The sequence below is a fragment of the Cydia amplana genome, chromosome 26 (assembly GCF_948474715.1).
Source record: "Cydia amplana chromosome 26, ilCydAmpl1.1, whole genome shotgun sequence".
Lineage (NCBI taxonomy): Eukaryota > Metazoa > Arthropoda > Insecta > Lepidoptera > Tortricidae > Cydia > Cydia amplana.
The window spans coordinates 4,883,592-4,900,884 of NC_086094.1; the positions used below are offsets into that span (position 1 = coordinate 4,883,592).

The 17,293-nt window shown below is 38.1% G+C and overlaps 1 protein-coding gene and 1 non-coding gene across 2 annotated transcripts in view; both read right to left on the bottom strand.

Moving 5' to 3' along the window:
* LOC134660059 (zinc finger protein 880-like) overlaps positions 1-8,647 on the bottom strand; it is a 28,103-nt gene extending 19,456 nt beyond the window's left edge. Inside the window, exons 1-6 of the mRNA XM_063515759.1 lie at positions 8,555-8,647; positions 8,011-8,124; positions 7,006-7,371; positions 5,928-6,108; positions 4,832-4,968; positions 3,894-4,022 (exon numbers count right to left, since the gene is read on the bottom strand). Coding sequence (XP_063371829.1) covers positions 3,894-4,022; positions 4,832-4,968; positions 5,928-6,108; positions 7,006-7,371; positions 8,011-8,124; positions 8,555-8,575 — 948 coding nt within the window. The 5' untranslated portion in view covers positions 8,576-8,647. The remainder of the gene's footprint in view (positions 1-3,893; positions 4,023-4,831; positions 4,969-5,927; positions 6,109-7,005; positions 7,372-8,010; positions 8,125-8,554) is intronic.
* Positions 8,648-10,400: 1,753 nt separating this feature from the next.
* Trnak-cuu (transfer RNA lysine (anticodon CUU)) lies at positions 10,401-10,473 on the bottom strand. The gene has a single exon. It is a non-coding gene; the product is annotated as a tRNA-Lys (tRNA).
* Between the last annotated feature and the right edge of the window lie 6,820 nt (positions 10,474-17,293).

Below are 17,293 nucleotides of genomic sequence, written 5' to 3' on the forward strand. Positions count from 1 at the left end.
GAACCGGTGGTTGAACCCGAGTATGCAGTCACAATGACTCGCGAGTAAATACTAGGTCTTGGCTGTGACATACTTACATCGGCGTGCTTAGTCATGTGGTTGTCCAGTTTGAACCGGTGGTTGAACCCGAGTATGCAGTCACAATGACTCGCGAGTAAATACTAGGTCTTACCTATGACATACTTACATCGGCATGCCTAGTCATGTGGTTGTCCAGTTTGAACCGGTGGTTGAACCCGAGTATGCAGTCACAATGACTCACGAGTAAATACTAGGTCTTGCCTGTGACATGCTTACATCGGCATGCCTAGTCATGTGGTTGTCCAGTTTGAACCGGTGGTTGAACCCGAGTATGCAGTCACAATGACTCGCGAGTAAATACTAGGTCTTGGCTGTGACATACTTACATCGGCGTGCTTAGTCATGTGGTTGTCCAGTTTGAACCGGTGGTTGAACCCGAGTATGCAGTCACAATGACTCGCGAGTAAATACTAGGTCTTACCTATGACATACTTACATCGGCATGCCTAGTCATGTGGTTGTCCAGTTTGAACCGGTGGTTGAACCCGAGTATGCAGTCACAATGACTCACGAGTAAATACTAGGTCTTGCCTGTGACATGCTTACATCGGCATGCCTAGTCATGTGGTTGTCCAGTTTGAACCGGTGGTTGAACCCGAGTATGCAGTCACAATGACTCGCGAGTAAATACTAGGTCATGCCTGTGACATACTTACAGGGGCGTGTTTAGTCATGTGGTTGTCCAGTTTGAACCGGTGGTTGAACCCGAGTATGCAGTCACAATGACTCGCGAGTAAATACTAGGTCTTACCTATGACATACATCGGCATGCTTAGTTATGTGGTTGTCCATTTTGAACCGGTGGTTGAACCCGAGTATGCAGTCACAATGACTCGCGAGTAAATACTAGGTCTTACCTATGACATACTTACATCGGCATGCCTAGTCATGTGGTTGTCCAGTTTGAACCGGTGGTTGAACCCGAGTATGCAGTCACAATGACTAGCGAGTAAATACTAGGTCTTACCTATGACATACTTACATCGGCATGCTTAGTTATGTGGTTGTCCATTTTGAACCGGTGGTTGAACCCGAGTATGCAGTCACAATGACTCGCGAGTAAATACTAGGTCTTGGCTGTGACATACTTACATCGTCGTGTTTAGTCATGTGGTTGTCCAGTTTGAACCGGTGGTTGAACCCGAGTATGCAGTCACAATGACTCGCGAGTAAATACTAGGTCATGCCTGTGACATACTTACAGGGGCGTGTTTAGTCATGTGGTTGTCCAGTTTGAACTGGTGGTTGAACCCGAGTATGCAGTCACAATGACTCGCGAGTAAATACTAGGTCTTACCTATGACATACTTACATCGGCATGCCTAGTCATGTGGTTGTCCAGTTTGAACCGGTGGTTGAACCCGAGTATGCAGTCACAATGACTAGCGAGTAAATACTAGGTCTTACCTATGACATACTTACATCGGCATGCTTAGTTATGTGGTTGTCCAGTTTGAACCGGTGGTTGAACCCGAGTATGCAGTCACAATGACTCGCGAATAAATACTAGGCCTTGCCTGTGACATACTTAGATCGGCGTGTTTAGTCATGTGGTTGTCCAGTTTGAACCGATGGTTGAACCCGAGTATGCAGTCACAATGACTCGCGAGTAAATACTAGGTCTTGGCTGTGACATACTTACAGGGGTGTGCTTAGTCATGTGGTTGTCCAGTTTGAACCGGTGGTTGAACCCGAGTATGCAGTCACAATGACTCGCGAGTAAATACTAGGTCTTGGCTGTGACATACTTACATCGGCGTGCTTAGTTATGTGGTTGTCCAGTTTGAACCGGTGGTTGAACCCGAGTATGCAGTCACAATGACTCGCGAGTAAATACTAGGTCATACAAAATTACCTTGACACGCTCTTATTCTCTTAATAATAAAGTCGCTACAAGATCATTTTGAACACCCAGCCCGCTTAGCAACTTCTGCTGCTGACTGTACCTGTGACATACTTACATCGGCGTGCTTAGTCATGTGGTTGTCCAGTTTGAACCGGTGGTTGAACCCGAGTATGCAGTCACAATGACTCGCGAGTAAATACTAGGTCTTACCTATGACATACATCGGCATGCTTAGTTATGTGGTTGTCCATTTTGAACCGGTGGTTGAACCCGAGTATGCAGTCACAATGACTCGCGAGTAAATACTAGGTCTTACCTATGACATACTTACATCGGCATGCCTAGTCATGTGGTTGTCCAGTTTGAACCGGTGGTTGAACCCGAGTATGCAGTCACAATGACTCACGAGTAAATACTAGGTCTTGCCTGTGACATGCTTACATCGGCATGCCTAGTCATGTGGTTGTCCAGTTTGAACCGGTGGTTGAACCCGAGTATGCAGTCACAATGACTCGCGAGTAAATACTAGGTCATGCCTGTGACATACTTACAGGGGCGTGTTTAGTCATGTGGTTGTCCAGTTTGAACCGGTGGTTGAACCCGAGTATGCAGTCACAATGACTCGCGAGTAAATACTAGGTCTTACCTATGACATACATCGGCATGCTTAGTTATGTGGTTGTCCATTTTGAACCGGTGGTTGAACCCGAGTATGCAGTCACAATGACTCGCGAGTAAATACTAGGTCTTACCTATGACATACTTACATCGGCATGCCTAGTCATGTGGTTGTCCAGTTTGAACCGGTGGTTGAACCCGAGTATGCAGTCACAATGACTAGCGAGTAAATACTAGGTCTTACCTATGACATACTTACATCGGCATGCTTAGTTATGTGGTTGTCCATTTTGAACCGGTGGTTGAACCCGAGTATGCAGTCACAATGACTCGCGAGTAAATACTAGGTCTTGGCTGTGACATACTTACATCGTCGTGTTTAGTCATGTGGTTGTCCAGTTTGAACCGGTGGTTGAACCCGAGTATGCAGTCACAATGACTAGCGAGTAAATACTAGGTCTTACCTATGACATACTTACATCGGCATGCTTAGTTATGTGGTTGTCCAGTTTGAACCGGTGGTTGAACCCGAGTATGCAGTCACAATGACTCGCGAGTAAATACTAGGTCTTGGCTGTGACATACTTACATCGTCGTGTTTAGTCATGTGGTTGTCCAGTTTGAACCGGTGGTTGAACCCAAGTACGCAGTCACAATGACTCGCGAGTAAATACTAGGTCTTGGCTGTGACATACTTACATCGGCGTGCTTAGTCATGTGGTTGTCCAGTTTGAACCGGTGGTTGAACCCGAGTATGCAGTCACAATGACTCACGAGTAAATACTAGGTCTTGGCTGTGACATACTTACATCGGCGTGCTTAGTCATGTGGTTGTCCAGTTGGAACCGGTGGTTGAACCCGAGTATGCAGTCACAATGACTCGCGAGTAAATACTAGGTCTTGGCTGTGACATACTTACAGGGGTGTGCTTAGTCATGTGGTTGTCCAGTTTGAACCGGTGGTTGAACCCGAGTACGCAGTCACAATGACTCGCGAGTAAATACTAGGTCTTGGCTGTGACATACTTACATCGGCGTGCTTAGTCATGTGGTTGTCCAGTTTGAACCGGTGGTTGAACCCGAGTATGCAGTCACAATGACTAGCGAGTAAATACTAGGTCTTACCTATGACATACTTACATCGGCATGCTTAGTTATGTGGTTGTCCAGTTTGAACCGGTGGTTGAACCCGAGTATGCAGTCACAATGACTCGCGAGTAAATACTAGGTCATACAAAATTACCTTGACACGCTCTTATTCTCTTAATAATAAAGTCGCTACAAGATCATTTTGAACACCCAGCCCGCTTAGCAACTTCTGCTGCTGACTGTACCTGTGACATACTTACATCGGCGTGCTTAGTCATGTGGTTGTCCAGTTTGAACCGGTGGTTGAACCCGAGTATGCAGTCGTCACAGCGGTACTCGTGTCGGGTGAACACTATGCTCTCTCGGGCGCGTTGGCGTTCTGCCTCTACCTGGAACAACATTAGAGTTATACCAAGATAACTATGCAGCGATTTAGCACAGACTGTTAACAAGTGTTATTTATACGTCATAATCTCATAGAATATACTAGTATATATTACGGGCGGTCACCAATAGGGAATATTACGCAGAACTGCGTAGGGGGCGCCACTATCACAAACCGCCATGATGCATCAATGTCATATTTATTCGTAACAAATAATCTGTGAAAAATTGTCTAAAAAACTGTTTACGTCATAGTATATATATACATTACTGTATGATTTTCAGTTTGTGCTAGTGCTGCGCTCTAGCGGCAGATCATTGCAGTAATACTAACATTACACTGCAACTAATAATATACTGTGGATCCTAGTTATCTAAATAAACAAATGTATTATTATTAACTAGCGACCCGCCCCGGCTTCGCACGGGTTAACAAATTATACATAAACCATCCTCTTAAATCACTCTATCTATTTAAAAAAAACCCGCATCAAAATCCGTTGCGTAGTTTTAAAGATCTAAGCATACATAGGGACAGACAGACAGCGGGAAGCGACTTTGTTTTATACTATGTAGTGATACTCCCTATACCAAGGTCGCCAAGGGTAAGATGGGGGGTAAAAAAACAACGGGTTGCACTCCGGGAGTGCCGACAGAAGTGAAAACTCAATGACATCTTACGTCTTACGCTCTCGCGAGTTTAACATTTTTTCCCCATCACAAAAAGTGCACAGCGCCGCTAAAGTAGTTTTCACTTCAAAAATGGGTCACGTAGGTATGTTCCTAAAGGCACTCCCACACTTTGATATCTCACCTCCTCCCAGCTAAGTACTACCATCTCGATCTGTCCATCCTGCACGTTGAGCTGCGCGAGGTTTCTGTCGACCCGGGGGTTGTTTACCACCCCCGCCGCCTTCTCCCGCTTGCGACGCTTTTTCACCGTTCTGTCCTCTGAAAAAAATATATTTTACAGTACATATACTATATACACTTATACTATATACTGTATATACTTTCCCAAACCAGTGCGGGAAATAGCACTTTCCGTGCGTATGTCGAAAGTTTAAAGTGCCATATCTATCTAATACCTTTAAACAGTTTAAACGAGCAATTCATTTATATGTATATATATTTCGGGGATCTCGGAAACGGCTCTTAACGATTTCGATGAAATTTACTATATAGGGGTTTTTGGGGGCGAAAAATCGATCTAACTAGGTCTTATCTCTGGGAAAACGCGCATTTTTGAGTTTTTATATAGGTATTATGTTTTCCGTCTTCCAGATATTGTACTGTAAAACGTTGTACGATACACGTGCGAATAGGTAATTCGCAACTCGTGTCGGTTTAAAACACTCCCTTCGGTCGTGTTTTAATTTATCGCCACTCATTTCGAATTTCCTCTTTTCCGCACTTGTATCGTAAATAACTATTTTTATACCACATCGGTGGTAAACAGGCATGCGGCCCGCCTGATGGTAAGCAGTTTCCGCAGCCACCTGCTACTCCAGAGGTGTTACATTTTCTTTTATTTTGCGAATGGCACTATTTAAATTACATTACAGCGCTGGTGGCCTAGCGGTAAGAGCGTGCGACTTGCAATCCGGAGGTCGCGGGTTCAAACCCCGGCTCGTACCAATGAGTTTTTCCGAACTTATGTACGAAGTATCATTTGATATTTACCGGCCGCTTTTCGGTGAAGGAAAACATCGTGAGGAAACCGGACTAATCCCAATAAGGCCTAGTGTACCCTCTTGGAAGGTCAAATGGCAGTCGCTTTCGTAAAAACTAGTGCCTTCGCCAATTATTGGGATTAGTTGCCAAGCGGACCCCAGGCTCCCATGAGCCGTGGCAAAATGCCGGGACAACGCGAGAAAGATGAAGATGATGACTATTTAAATGACATATACCCGTATCTTCCTTCTCCATTGACTTATCTTTCATCTCTTTCTCTCTTTTGTTACTAGGTTTCAGTGGTTCATCATCAGAGGCGTTAAACTCCTCTTTTTTACGTTTCCTCTTTTTTTTCCTCTTCTTTTTAGGGGGAGAAGATTCTTGTGTGATCAGTACATCATCAGTCTTAGTTTCAATCTGTAAACCAGTATTTTTTACACAATAGAGTAATATAAGTAAAGAAAGAGTGGTAACTCCATACTCCATACATCAGTTTTCTTACCAAAACGCGAGTTATTTCGTAGTCGACATCTAACGTCAAGTAGTGGAACTATCAGTACCGCTACTTGACACCAGATGGCATAAGTTTCGCTACTGACGAAAAATGTACTACTAAAACAATTTACAACTAATATTATAAGCAGGAGTTGAAAATATAGTTCCGGTTAATCCGGTTATAATATTAGCTAAAAATTGTCGAGCATTAGAGTTTTTGTTTGCCGCTACATCTATTGTCAACTAGCAGAACTGGTAATGTCCACTACTTGACGTTATATGTAGACTACGAAATAACTCGCGTTTTGGTAAGAAAACTGATGTATGGAGTTACCATTCTTTCGTTATATTTCTCTATGGTGCATACCAGGGATGTTGCGAACATCCGCTTCCGCATCCGCAACCGCGGAACTTCCGCATTATTTTCAACATCCGCATCTGCATCCGCATCCGCATAAAATCGATGCGGAGCTTATGCGGATGCGGATGTCGAACAAGTCGGTACAGGAACGTCTTAGCGGCGGCGTAAGTGCTAGGTAATTTCGTCATTACCTATAACGAAATCGTCTAGATCCAGAAAAGTCGGCCAAGTTACTGTTTATTAAATATAACGCACCTATATTCTTGCTCAAATACTAAACGTTTCGTTTTTTTTAAATAACAAAATACTAAAAATGTAATATTTGACGTTTTCTAAGTACCTAATCTTGACACGGATCTGAGACCGCATCCGCGGATGCCAAAAATTCTGCATCCGCAACATCCCTGGTGCATACACAACCAAAAACATGCTAAAAAAAGTAATACATAAATACTCACAACACTCTCTTTGCCATCTATTAAACTATTGTTTTCATCTGCATCAAATCTTTCATTCTCAAAATCATTATCTTCAATTTTTATAGTAAATGAACACTGACTAATATTCTCATTTGTACTATCTCTTATCTCAGAAACAGTATCAGTTTCAGTAAATTGATTATCCATGCTTGTAGCTACTTTACTATTAGGGTCATTTATATTAATAAAATTTCTATTTGAGTCAGAGTCAAAATTAGTTGTGGAAATGTCATTTCCCGATGAAATTAAGGTTTTGTGTTCTTCATCTTGATAATAGTAGTCTTGAGCTGTGTTTATGACTGTTTTCAAATTGGACAGTGATGCTATAGGTGTAGTTTGGTAAACCTGTAAATTTGAATACAAACACATTTTCAATCATGCAGGGTTCAAAAGGATAATTATCATGATAATTATCGAGATAATTATTGTGATTTTTATGCCTAATAATTATCGATTTGATAATTACCTAAAATTTAAAAATCATTATTATTTTTTACTATCAAAGAATTTAAAGAAAATAAATATAACACCATCCATGCCATCCATCCATAATTATCGGATAATTATCGCGATAATTATCAAGACTATAATTGTCTGGATAATTTCGAACCCTGACAAGATACATAGCCTATAAAATTGAAATGAAATGAAAATTAAATGAAATTATTTATTTATTTATGTTCAACACATTTAGCTCTTTAACACATTCACTGAAGGAGAAGTTGAAATATCCCATACAAAGTATGTTTAATTACTTGTTCCACTAATTACAGCACCAAAGATATTAACCCTTTACCGCATACATAGCCATATATGGTAGATAAAATATTCAACTCAGTTGACAGCTATTAAAGTTCAAATTTAAACAAATATTTTTTAGTAAATGCATTAAGGGGTTAAATTATCTCTGGATTGTGACTAGCGCACCCACTTACCACTAATATCTGAACTTAAACCAAATCAAGGACATTGAAAAATATTTACCATATACCGGAGGAGTTGATCACGAGCAGTGCGGACTCTATTCTTGAAGTGTATCACAGACCGTATTTTAGCGGTGCATTCCCAACATAACAGCCACTCTTGATTCATCTGGTCCTAAATAGATAGTTTGTAATTAAGTTTTTCAGTACAGGATCTGGATATATATCTATATATGTATGGGAACATAACACATTACAAACTAGTTCTCTAGGCTTATTTTATAAGGACCTGTTTACCTTTTACCGACCTTATTCCCAATAATAGCCACAATTTAACTAGTAATGACTGAAAAAGTTTGGAAACAATTCAATACATGAAAGCCCTCATATGGTTAATTATGTTCAGGATAATTCCCTGTATATAAAATTTAATAATTGTTATAATATTTAGGTATTTCAACTTCATGATTATACTAAAATTTAACATCAACAAATAATCAAAACGTACCTACAGTAACAAATAGCAGTTATTACCAAATAAATACAACTTTTAAAGTACGACCTAGAATAAGAATTTTATATATACGTTTCATTGAAAAACTCACCATGAAATCCAGCATTCCCATAAATACTTTTTTATATTCTTCATCGTAAATTGTAGTGAGCTTGCGATCCACACACAGGCATCCTTCGCAAATATAATTTTTCTACTCCAGCACTTAAATGTGTCAATTAAATGACTGACAGTGATATCTAAAGCAATGTCATTTGAATGCTTTGTCTATAGGCTCATAAGATGACTGCTAGCAGTCATCTTATGAGTATAATACAACTGCTTTATTTTTTTTAAAGATACAAGTTCCGATCATATTGATTGAAAGAGGTATGTTTTCATTTACAATAATAACTCTTTTTTTTTTTTAAATAAGAACTCTTTTTTTTTAAATAATAACTCTTTTTTTTTTAAATAATAACTCAATTTTTTTTAAATAACAACTCTTTTTTTTTTAATAATCTCTTTTTTTTTTTTTTTTTTTTTTTTTTTTTTTTTTTTTTTTTTTTTTTTTGTTGCTGCAGCTGTCATAGAAAAAGTAATGTATGCAACAGCTCATAATTGGTTCTTAAAATTCTCGGGTCTTTTTTTACAAAACTCGACTACGTCTCGTTTTGTAACTTCGACCCTTGAATTTTAAGAACCCTTATTATATCACTGTTGCATAAACTACTATAAGAGGTACACTATTTATACTAGTAGGGTTCATTTTACATGCTAGACAGTTTAATTAAAGAATAGATTTAGCTGGCCATTGTATCAGATTTATTAACTTTCTTATGAGTTATAAACTTAATTATATCAAAAAAATTGTAAGTACGAAACGACCCAAACGAATCCCAAACATTGGTTGACACTTGACATTTAACAATGACATAAGCCACAATGTTACCAGCTGAAAAAAATGTTCTCATTCCCGTTTTCTTCGTATCATTGGTGTAGTGTTCCAAAACGCATTGAGACAAAATACGAAAGTGTTGCACACGGCGCATAAGGCCTACAGTCGCATCCGCGAAGTCACATCTGCGCGAGACCCCTTCGGGCACAGTGAAAGAAAAGGGCCTCGCGCGAGGCGCCGCTTAGGGCGCGAGGCTGTGGGAGAGGGCCTACTTCGGCCCACGCCTCGCTACGCCACTGGCGGCGGCTAGATTCGTGTGACTATTAAAGTACAGTCAGATGCATAGATAGTTAACCCCCCTGCGAACAAAATTCTATGCAGGGGTAGACATTTATACCTGCAGCTGACTGTACAATGTGCGAGCGCATCGACAATAATATTTTTGAAAATGTCGACAACATGTTTTTACCCTTGACTATACAAATAAACCATTTAAACAGATGCTCTTATTATCTAATGGTGGCCTTAATGCGGAATAAATACAATTCTATATTTAACATGACGTAGCTACTATTAGTATTTGCTAACATCGGAATTGATGTCATGTTCTTAAAAAAAATGTTAGGGCGTAGCCCAGGGAGCCCCACTTAAATATTTATTTTATGTATTTTGATTTTAGTATTTGTGGTTATAGCGACAACAGAAATAGGTACATCATCTGTGAAAATTTCAACTGTCTAGCTATCAGGTTCATGAGTTACAGCCTGGTGACAGACAGACGGACAGCGGAGTCTTAGTCGTTTTTATCCCTTGGGTGGAAAAATATATTACATAATATATACCTATGTCCATGATTGTTAACGGTTCCCTTTCGACATTGTAGAGTCAGACAACAAAATGCTACTGTTTAGTAAAATCAGCTCTGTTTTTACTAAAGACAATTTCACATGACGAAATGAGGAATCTGTAAGTACCTACCTAGTTTAATTTTGTATTAAGCAGAAACGTCTGCGGACGATGCTATTAAGCTTCGAAATAAATTAAAAGTGGAAAAATTCACTGTCTTGGGTGGAACTTGAACCCACGACCACTGGATCAAGAGTACAGTGCTCTGCCATCTGAGCTACCAAAACCGTACCCAATTCAGCGCTCCCTCCCCTCCTCAGCCTCCCTAGGGCTCATATATGGTGGAAATATTCGCTGAATTGGGTACGGTCTTGGTAGCTCAGATGGCAGAGCACTGTACTAGTGATCCAGTGGTCGTGGGTTCAAGTCCCACCCAAGGCAGTGAATATTTCCACTTTTAATTTACCTACCTAGTTGTTTTTAAAGTTTTGGCAATGATCTAATTCTAATCCATTGACGTGTAACCGGAACACCTGTGTTGACGGACCTTGGCGTCCTTTGGGCCACGGGGTATAAATACCGGTCTTAGCCCGCTGAAGACATACTAGAAGTAAAGTCCATCATGGTCGCTATCAAGATCGTCACTCTTCTCTCTTTGGTAAGTTTTTTGCTTTTTTTAGGGTTCCGTACCTCAAAAGGAAAAAACGGAACCCTCCTAAAATATTCCATATCCCTCGGCCTCGTGCGTATGTCTGTCTGTCCGACCATTTTCCCTTTATCTCCGAAACTACTGGGTCTAAAATTTTGAAGAAAATACACAAAATAGGTCTTTACCTATAGATGAAAGAAAAACCTATTTGAAATGTGCAGTCAAGCGTGAGTTTGACTTAATGTATGGAACGCGAGTTCGACTCGCACTTGGCCTTTTTTTTCAATATTATGATACAGACCAAAACCAAAGGTTCGGTTTATAGGTAGTAACATGATTTTTATACTCTAACCAAAACTTCGATCGGACGCAAAAAAGTTTAACTCCAGTTTATGCTATGTAAAGGTACATTGTATCTAATTCTATAGTGTGTCAAAGGACTGTCTCATTTCAAACATAGACAGAGAGAATCATACTCTTCTTCATTTGTCTTACACTAGTCTAGTACTAGGGCGTTTTTTTTTGTTGTCCCCTACACTTTTTTTTCAAATTTGGGATTTTTTTATGTTATTTCTACTCAGAATCACGAGCTCTTATTATCCTAATAGGAGAAAAAAAGTGTCCTAAGGTTTTTATTTCCATTACGTCACCATTTTTCATAGACTTTGTATGGCGGTCGCGCAATGGAAAGATCGAAAAATGTATGGAACTTTTGGGACACTTTTTTTCTCCTATTATGATAGACAGAGCTCGTGATTCTGAGTAGAAATAACATAAAAAATTCCAAATTTGAAAAAAAAGTGCCCCTACACAACAAAAAAAAACGCCCACTAGCACCCAAAAGAAAAGGATGAGTAGGTGCCTATAGCTTTTTTTGTTCCTATTTACTGACAAATTGGTTTGACCAACTATACTTACTAAGTTTTTTCTTCATTTACAGGTTGCTTTGGCAGCATCGAAGCCACACTTCGTGAGTCTTACTCTTATGATAAATTATTTCTTATTCCGTCCGTCCGTCCATCCATCCATTCATCCGACGACATTTGAAAGACTGCGGCTCACTTCTGGATGAGATTGGCTTCGAACCGGGATAAGTGGCGTACTCGAAGAGCGCATTTTCCGGGCGGGGCGTAAACGGGGCGTGCCGCTTTTACATATAACACGCTCACGCCCCGCCCGGAAAACGCGCCTTTGTGACGGAACCTTAATGCTCAGCTCAGCAGTGGGCGATTAAGGCTGATATACCTATATAATGGATGATGATGATTTCTTATTCCATGAGAACTCATCTAACTGCACAAATATTCGATGTACATTCATAAATCATAAATCATAAATCATAAATCATATATTTATTTGTAAACATAGGTTTTCATAGATCACACAATTGTATATATAAGGTATCACTATGTTTAGCCATAGGGCATACAAATATTTACCAGATGGTGCATGCATATTTACAAACTTAATCTATAAAAAAAATATATATATATAATTTAATAATTTACATTGTCACATATATCTACTTAACTAATATTCTGAATCAGACAGGTATTCTCCGATCGAGTAGTACGCTTTCCTAACTAAAAATTTAAACAGATTCTTCTTGAATAGTCTTATGTCATCTAATTTAGTAATATCGTCTGGCAGTTTGTTATAAAGTTTAGGGGCCATTCCGAAAATACTTTTGGCCATAAAAACAGTTTTTATTGATTTTGTATAAATTTTGTTACAACGACGAGCACTATTGGTAATAGAAAATTGGCTAATATTATTTTTAACATATACCGCTGCTTCATAAATATACAGGCAGGGTAATGTCAGTATGCTGAGCCTAATGAAAATCGGTTTGCAGGTTTCGATTTGTGGAACTCGACAAACTGAACGTAAACATTTTTTCTGTGCCTTAAAGGCCATTTCTCGGTCTGTAGAGTTTCCCCAGAATATTAAGCCGTATCTCAAAGTTGAGGTAACATAGGCCTGGTAGGCGGTTAGTACTGCTGTTTCATTGACAGTTTTAGCCAGGTTATATAAAGCATACGAAAATTTATTAAGTTTTGTACATATAATGTCAATCTGATCTTTCCAAGTCAATTTACTATCTAAACTTAACCCTAAAAATTTCGTCAAATCTGTCTCGTCAATAAGATGCTCTTTATATTTTACAGTGAGCTTTGGTAATTTATCAACTCTTTGTTTGAAGCTCATAATTTTGGTTTTGTTTAGGTTTATGCGCAAATTATTCTTATTCAGCCAGTCAATTACGTTCTCTAAAGTTTTGTTTATGGTAGCTTCTAAAGCTAGAGGGTCATTTCCAGTAAATATAATCGTGCTATCGTCAGCGAAAAGTATCATAGAATGTTGTGTAATCTGTGGTAAATCATTTATATATATTAGAAAAAGTAGTGGGCCTAGCACACTACCTTGAGGCACTCCGTATTTAATTTCTTTGTGCTTCGACGAAACACATATTTCAGTTTTCGATTTAGTACAGATTTTGTTGATTCTGACTATTTGCTTTCTTCCAATTAAGTAAGATTTTATGAGATCGTGAACGTTCCCGCGTATGCCATAATCGTATAATTTATTTAATAAAATATTATGATCCACAAAGTCAAATGCTTTGGACATATCCATGTATAAAGCACAGACAGGTCTCTTTTCATCCATTTCACTCATAATTTTATGTAAAAGATCGAATATTGCCATGTTAATGGATTTACCTTTTCTAAAGCCTTTTTGCTCTTCTGCAAACAAGTTATGAGCTTCAAAGTATTGATACAGACCGTTATAAATTGCCTTTTCTATGATTTTAGAAAATACAGAAAGGAGGGCTATCGGTCTATAATTGTCCATATTATCCCTATCTCCTTTTTTATGAAGAGGCTGTACTATGGCCACTTTTAGCGATTCCGGGAATTGACCTTTCTCAATACAAAGATTTATAATGTAACTAAGAGGTTGTGATATTATGTGTGCTACTTTTTTAACAATTTTGCATGATATGCCATCGTAGCCAGTGCTGTTTGTGTTTTTTAAAGAATTAATAATAGTAAGAGTGTCATGGTGGTATATAGGTTTCATAAAAATTGAATTAGACGATTTAAATGTCATGGTATAATTATTTCTAGGAATTAAATTAAGATTACTACAACTAGGGATATCAGATAAATTATTAACATTAATATTGGATGTCGAATTATTAACAAAATGTTCATTAAATATATGTGCAATTTCCTCCGTGTCATTTATTCGTCTACCTTCATGAGTTATGTGGGTTATACCATCCCTTACATGTGCGGTTTTAGATTTGTTAATGACATTCCATGTCGCTTTGCATTTATTTGCCGAGTTCTTAATGTAATAATCATTTTGAGATTTTTGAGTTAGTGCTATAATTTTTTTAAGTCTATAAGAATAAGCTTTCAGGTAGTTTTTGTCTTGGTCATTAGGGTTTAGTCTATATTTCCAAAGTAGGGCTCTTTTTTTCCTACAACATTTACGAATACCATTCGTTATCCATTTTGGTTTATTGTAAAAAGTTAATTTTGTTCTGACAATTGGAAAACATAGCTCATAAAATAATTGGAAATGTTCCATGAAGTATTCGAATGCCTCGTTTGGGTGACTGGCCATATACACACCATTGAAATTAAGACTTTGTAAGCACTCAACAAATTTTTTTATATTATCAGCACTGTAATCTCGTTTCTTTTTAAACCAGAATGGCAGAAGACAAGTTTTTTTAACTGGGCATTTCAATATTTGCGCTGTATGATCGGAAATAGCTAAGTCAATCACTTCAGTTTTCCCCCCGCGTATATTATGCAAAATGTTGTCAATACATGTATTGCTTTGTAATCTGGTTGGCTCCGTTACTCCTAATCTAAGGTTAAAACTATGAATTAAATTTTGAAATTCGATAGAGTGTTTAGTTCGTTTTAGCATGTCGATATTAAAGTCACCACAAATAATGATTTTCTTATTACTATAACATGAATTGGATAGAATGAAGTTCAATTTACTTAAAAATATTTCTATGGTACAGCTATCATGTTTAGGAGGTCTATATACACATAAAACAATAATATTATGTTCTACTAATTCAATTGCCGAACATTCAAATAAATTAGAAATTGAAGTAGAGATAAAATTCGGAATATCTACATATTTAAGGGTATTTTTCACAAGAATACAGGAGCCCCCATTTCTATTTTGTCTATAAAAGGAAGCAGCTAAATTATAATTTGCAATAGACAGTCGTTCTTCATCACCTGGCTTCATATTGTGTTCCGTAATGCACATTACGTCGATCTGTTTGTTCAGTTTTCGCAACTCTTCTACGTGAACACTAAGGACATCAGCTTTGTGCACTAATCCGTTTATATTTTGATGCAATATAGAAATATTATTGTACACGAAAAAGATCATTAGGCGTATTACTCATATTTTTACTCTGATTATTTATCTCAGTCTGTGACTTTTCTAAGTCATGACTATCCTTTGACTCTAAGGAACAAACATTTGCGGGGTCTGGGGTTGAGGGGATGAATTCCGATCCATTAACATATAAACGATTATTTCGTATAACAGCGAAATGTCCTTTACGACGTGCAGCTTGTAGATGTTCTCGTAGAAGTTTCCTTTTGTTCAAAGCTTCGTTGTCTAGCAGTTCAGAGATACCATAACCAGTATTTTTAAAACAAATTTTGTTTTGTAATACATAGTTTGTCATGCGCTTGCTAATAAGTTCCACTTCAAGTGGGCGACGATTGCCTTTCTTTCCCATCCGTTTGACTGATTCGATGAATCCGTTAATATTTATATTTAATAAGTCACCAAACATGTTGTCGATGCGACGGAATAAGGTTGATTCAGTTTCTCCGTAATGTTCATCTAACCCATATAAGACAAATTTTTTCTCATTTTCCTTATTTAGTAGAGTATATTTCTGGGTGTCCTTACTTGAAAAACACGATTGTAATTTTTGTAAGTCGTTTTTAATTTTTTGATTTTCACTTTCTAAAAAAACAATTTTAGACAAAGTATCTTCCAGTTTTATTGTTAAACTTTGTTGATTAGTGTGTAAACTGTTGTACTCTAGAAGAATGTCATGCCGTAGGTTGGTAATTGCTGTGTTTATTTCCGATTGTATGAGTTGTTTCATGTTTTCCGTAATGGTGTTATTAAATTTTTGTAGTTTGGAATCTAGAAGTGAACCAATTTGCTCTAGTGTGATAGGCAAGTTAGGCAACTGGGGAGGCTCAGAGAGTAGTTGGGATTGGGAGCCGACGGTGTCACCAAACACGGTTTTTTGGGTCAAATCTTGGCCTACTATATTGTCAATTGACATGTTCATCGAGACGTTGGTGTCGTCTAATATTGTAGTATCAACTCGCTTACGAACTGGCGTGTCATCATTTTTCCTGCGCGTTGTAACATTAATACATGATGGACAACGCCATGAGCATTCGAGCTCCTTTATTTTGTCATTATAAATTAAAGTAGTCATTCCAAGACACTTGTAGTGGTAGGTATCTGTGCAGAAAGTGCATCTCAGCATTTCAGATTTGCTATTAATTTGATTCGGGCACGCTGAACAATTCATTTTAATATATATATTGTACAAAATCACAACTTAGTAATTCTAGGCCTATTCTTTTGTTCGATGCCCGTTAACAATGGTAGTGGGCGGGGCGGCGTAGGTATGACGAACGTCTATTTATCTCGCTTGCGCCTGCGCACTAAGATCAACGCACGAAGAAGACGACAACTTAAACTGTCCGCAGTGGCTCTAGCCGTTATTCACAACACTGATTTAATTATTGAAAACTATTGATAAAGGCACTTTTTAAGAGTTAGTTTTGTAAAGTTTGTAAACACCTAAATAGCTCAACATATAAAATCCATTCCTTCTTGACAGGTTAACGTAAGTTCAAATGGTTCAAAATGTTCACAGAGTTAACGGCACGAAACTTTGGTTCAGTCATTTTCGATGATAAACATGTTGGATGGTTAATAATTCACTGTCACAGTTAAATCGTACTTATATCTCACTGTTTATGTATTTTTTTTTTTATCAAAAAGCACTAATTTGTATATTTAAAAATTAAATAGCGGAGTAGATGTTGACATAGCTAGCAGCGCCATCTCGCCATCTCGTCCGCTTAGCATCTTCAATGCATATTTTAACAAAAATACCATTTCGAACCACTAACTTAAAGTGTCATCCAATAGAACTTTGCTAACTATAGTGTCTATAGTAAACAAACCGTCATACTAAAATTGACACTGAATGTCAATTTACTAGTAACTTTTGTTTAGGTACATAGTTAGCAAGTTCTATTGAATGACACTTTAATGACGAGGTATTTGGTCCTCGTAAACCCGAGTGATCTGCCTTTCTTTTGTGGCACTTATTTTTGATCTACAATTGGGGATTAATAAAAATAATACTA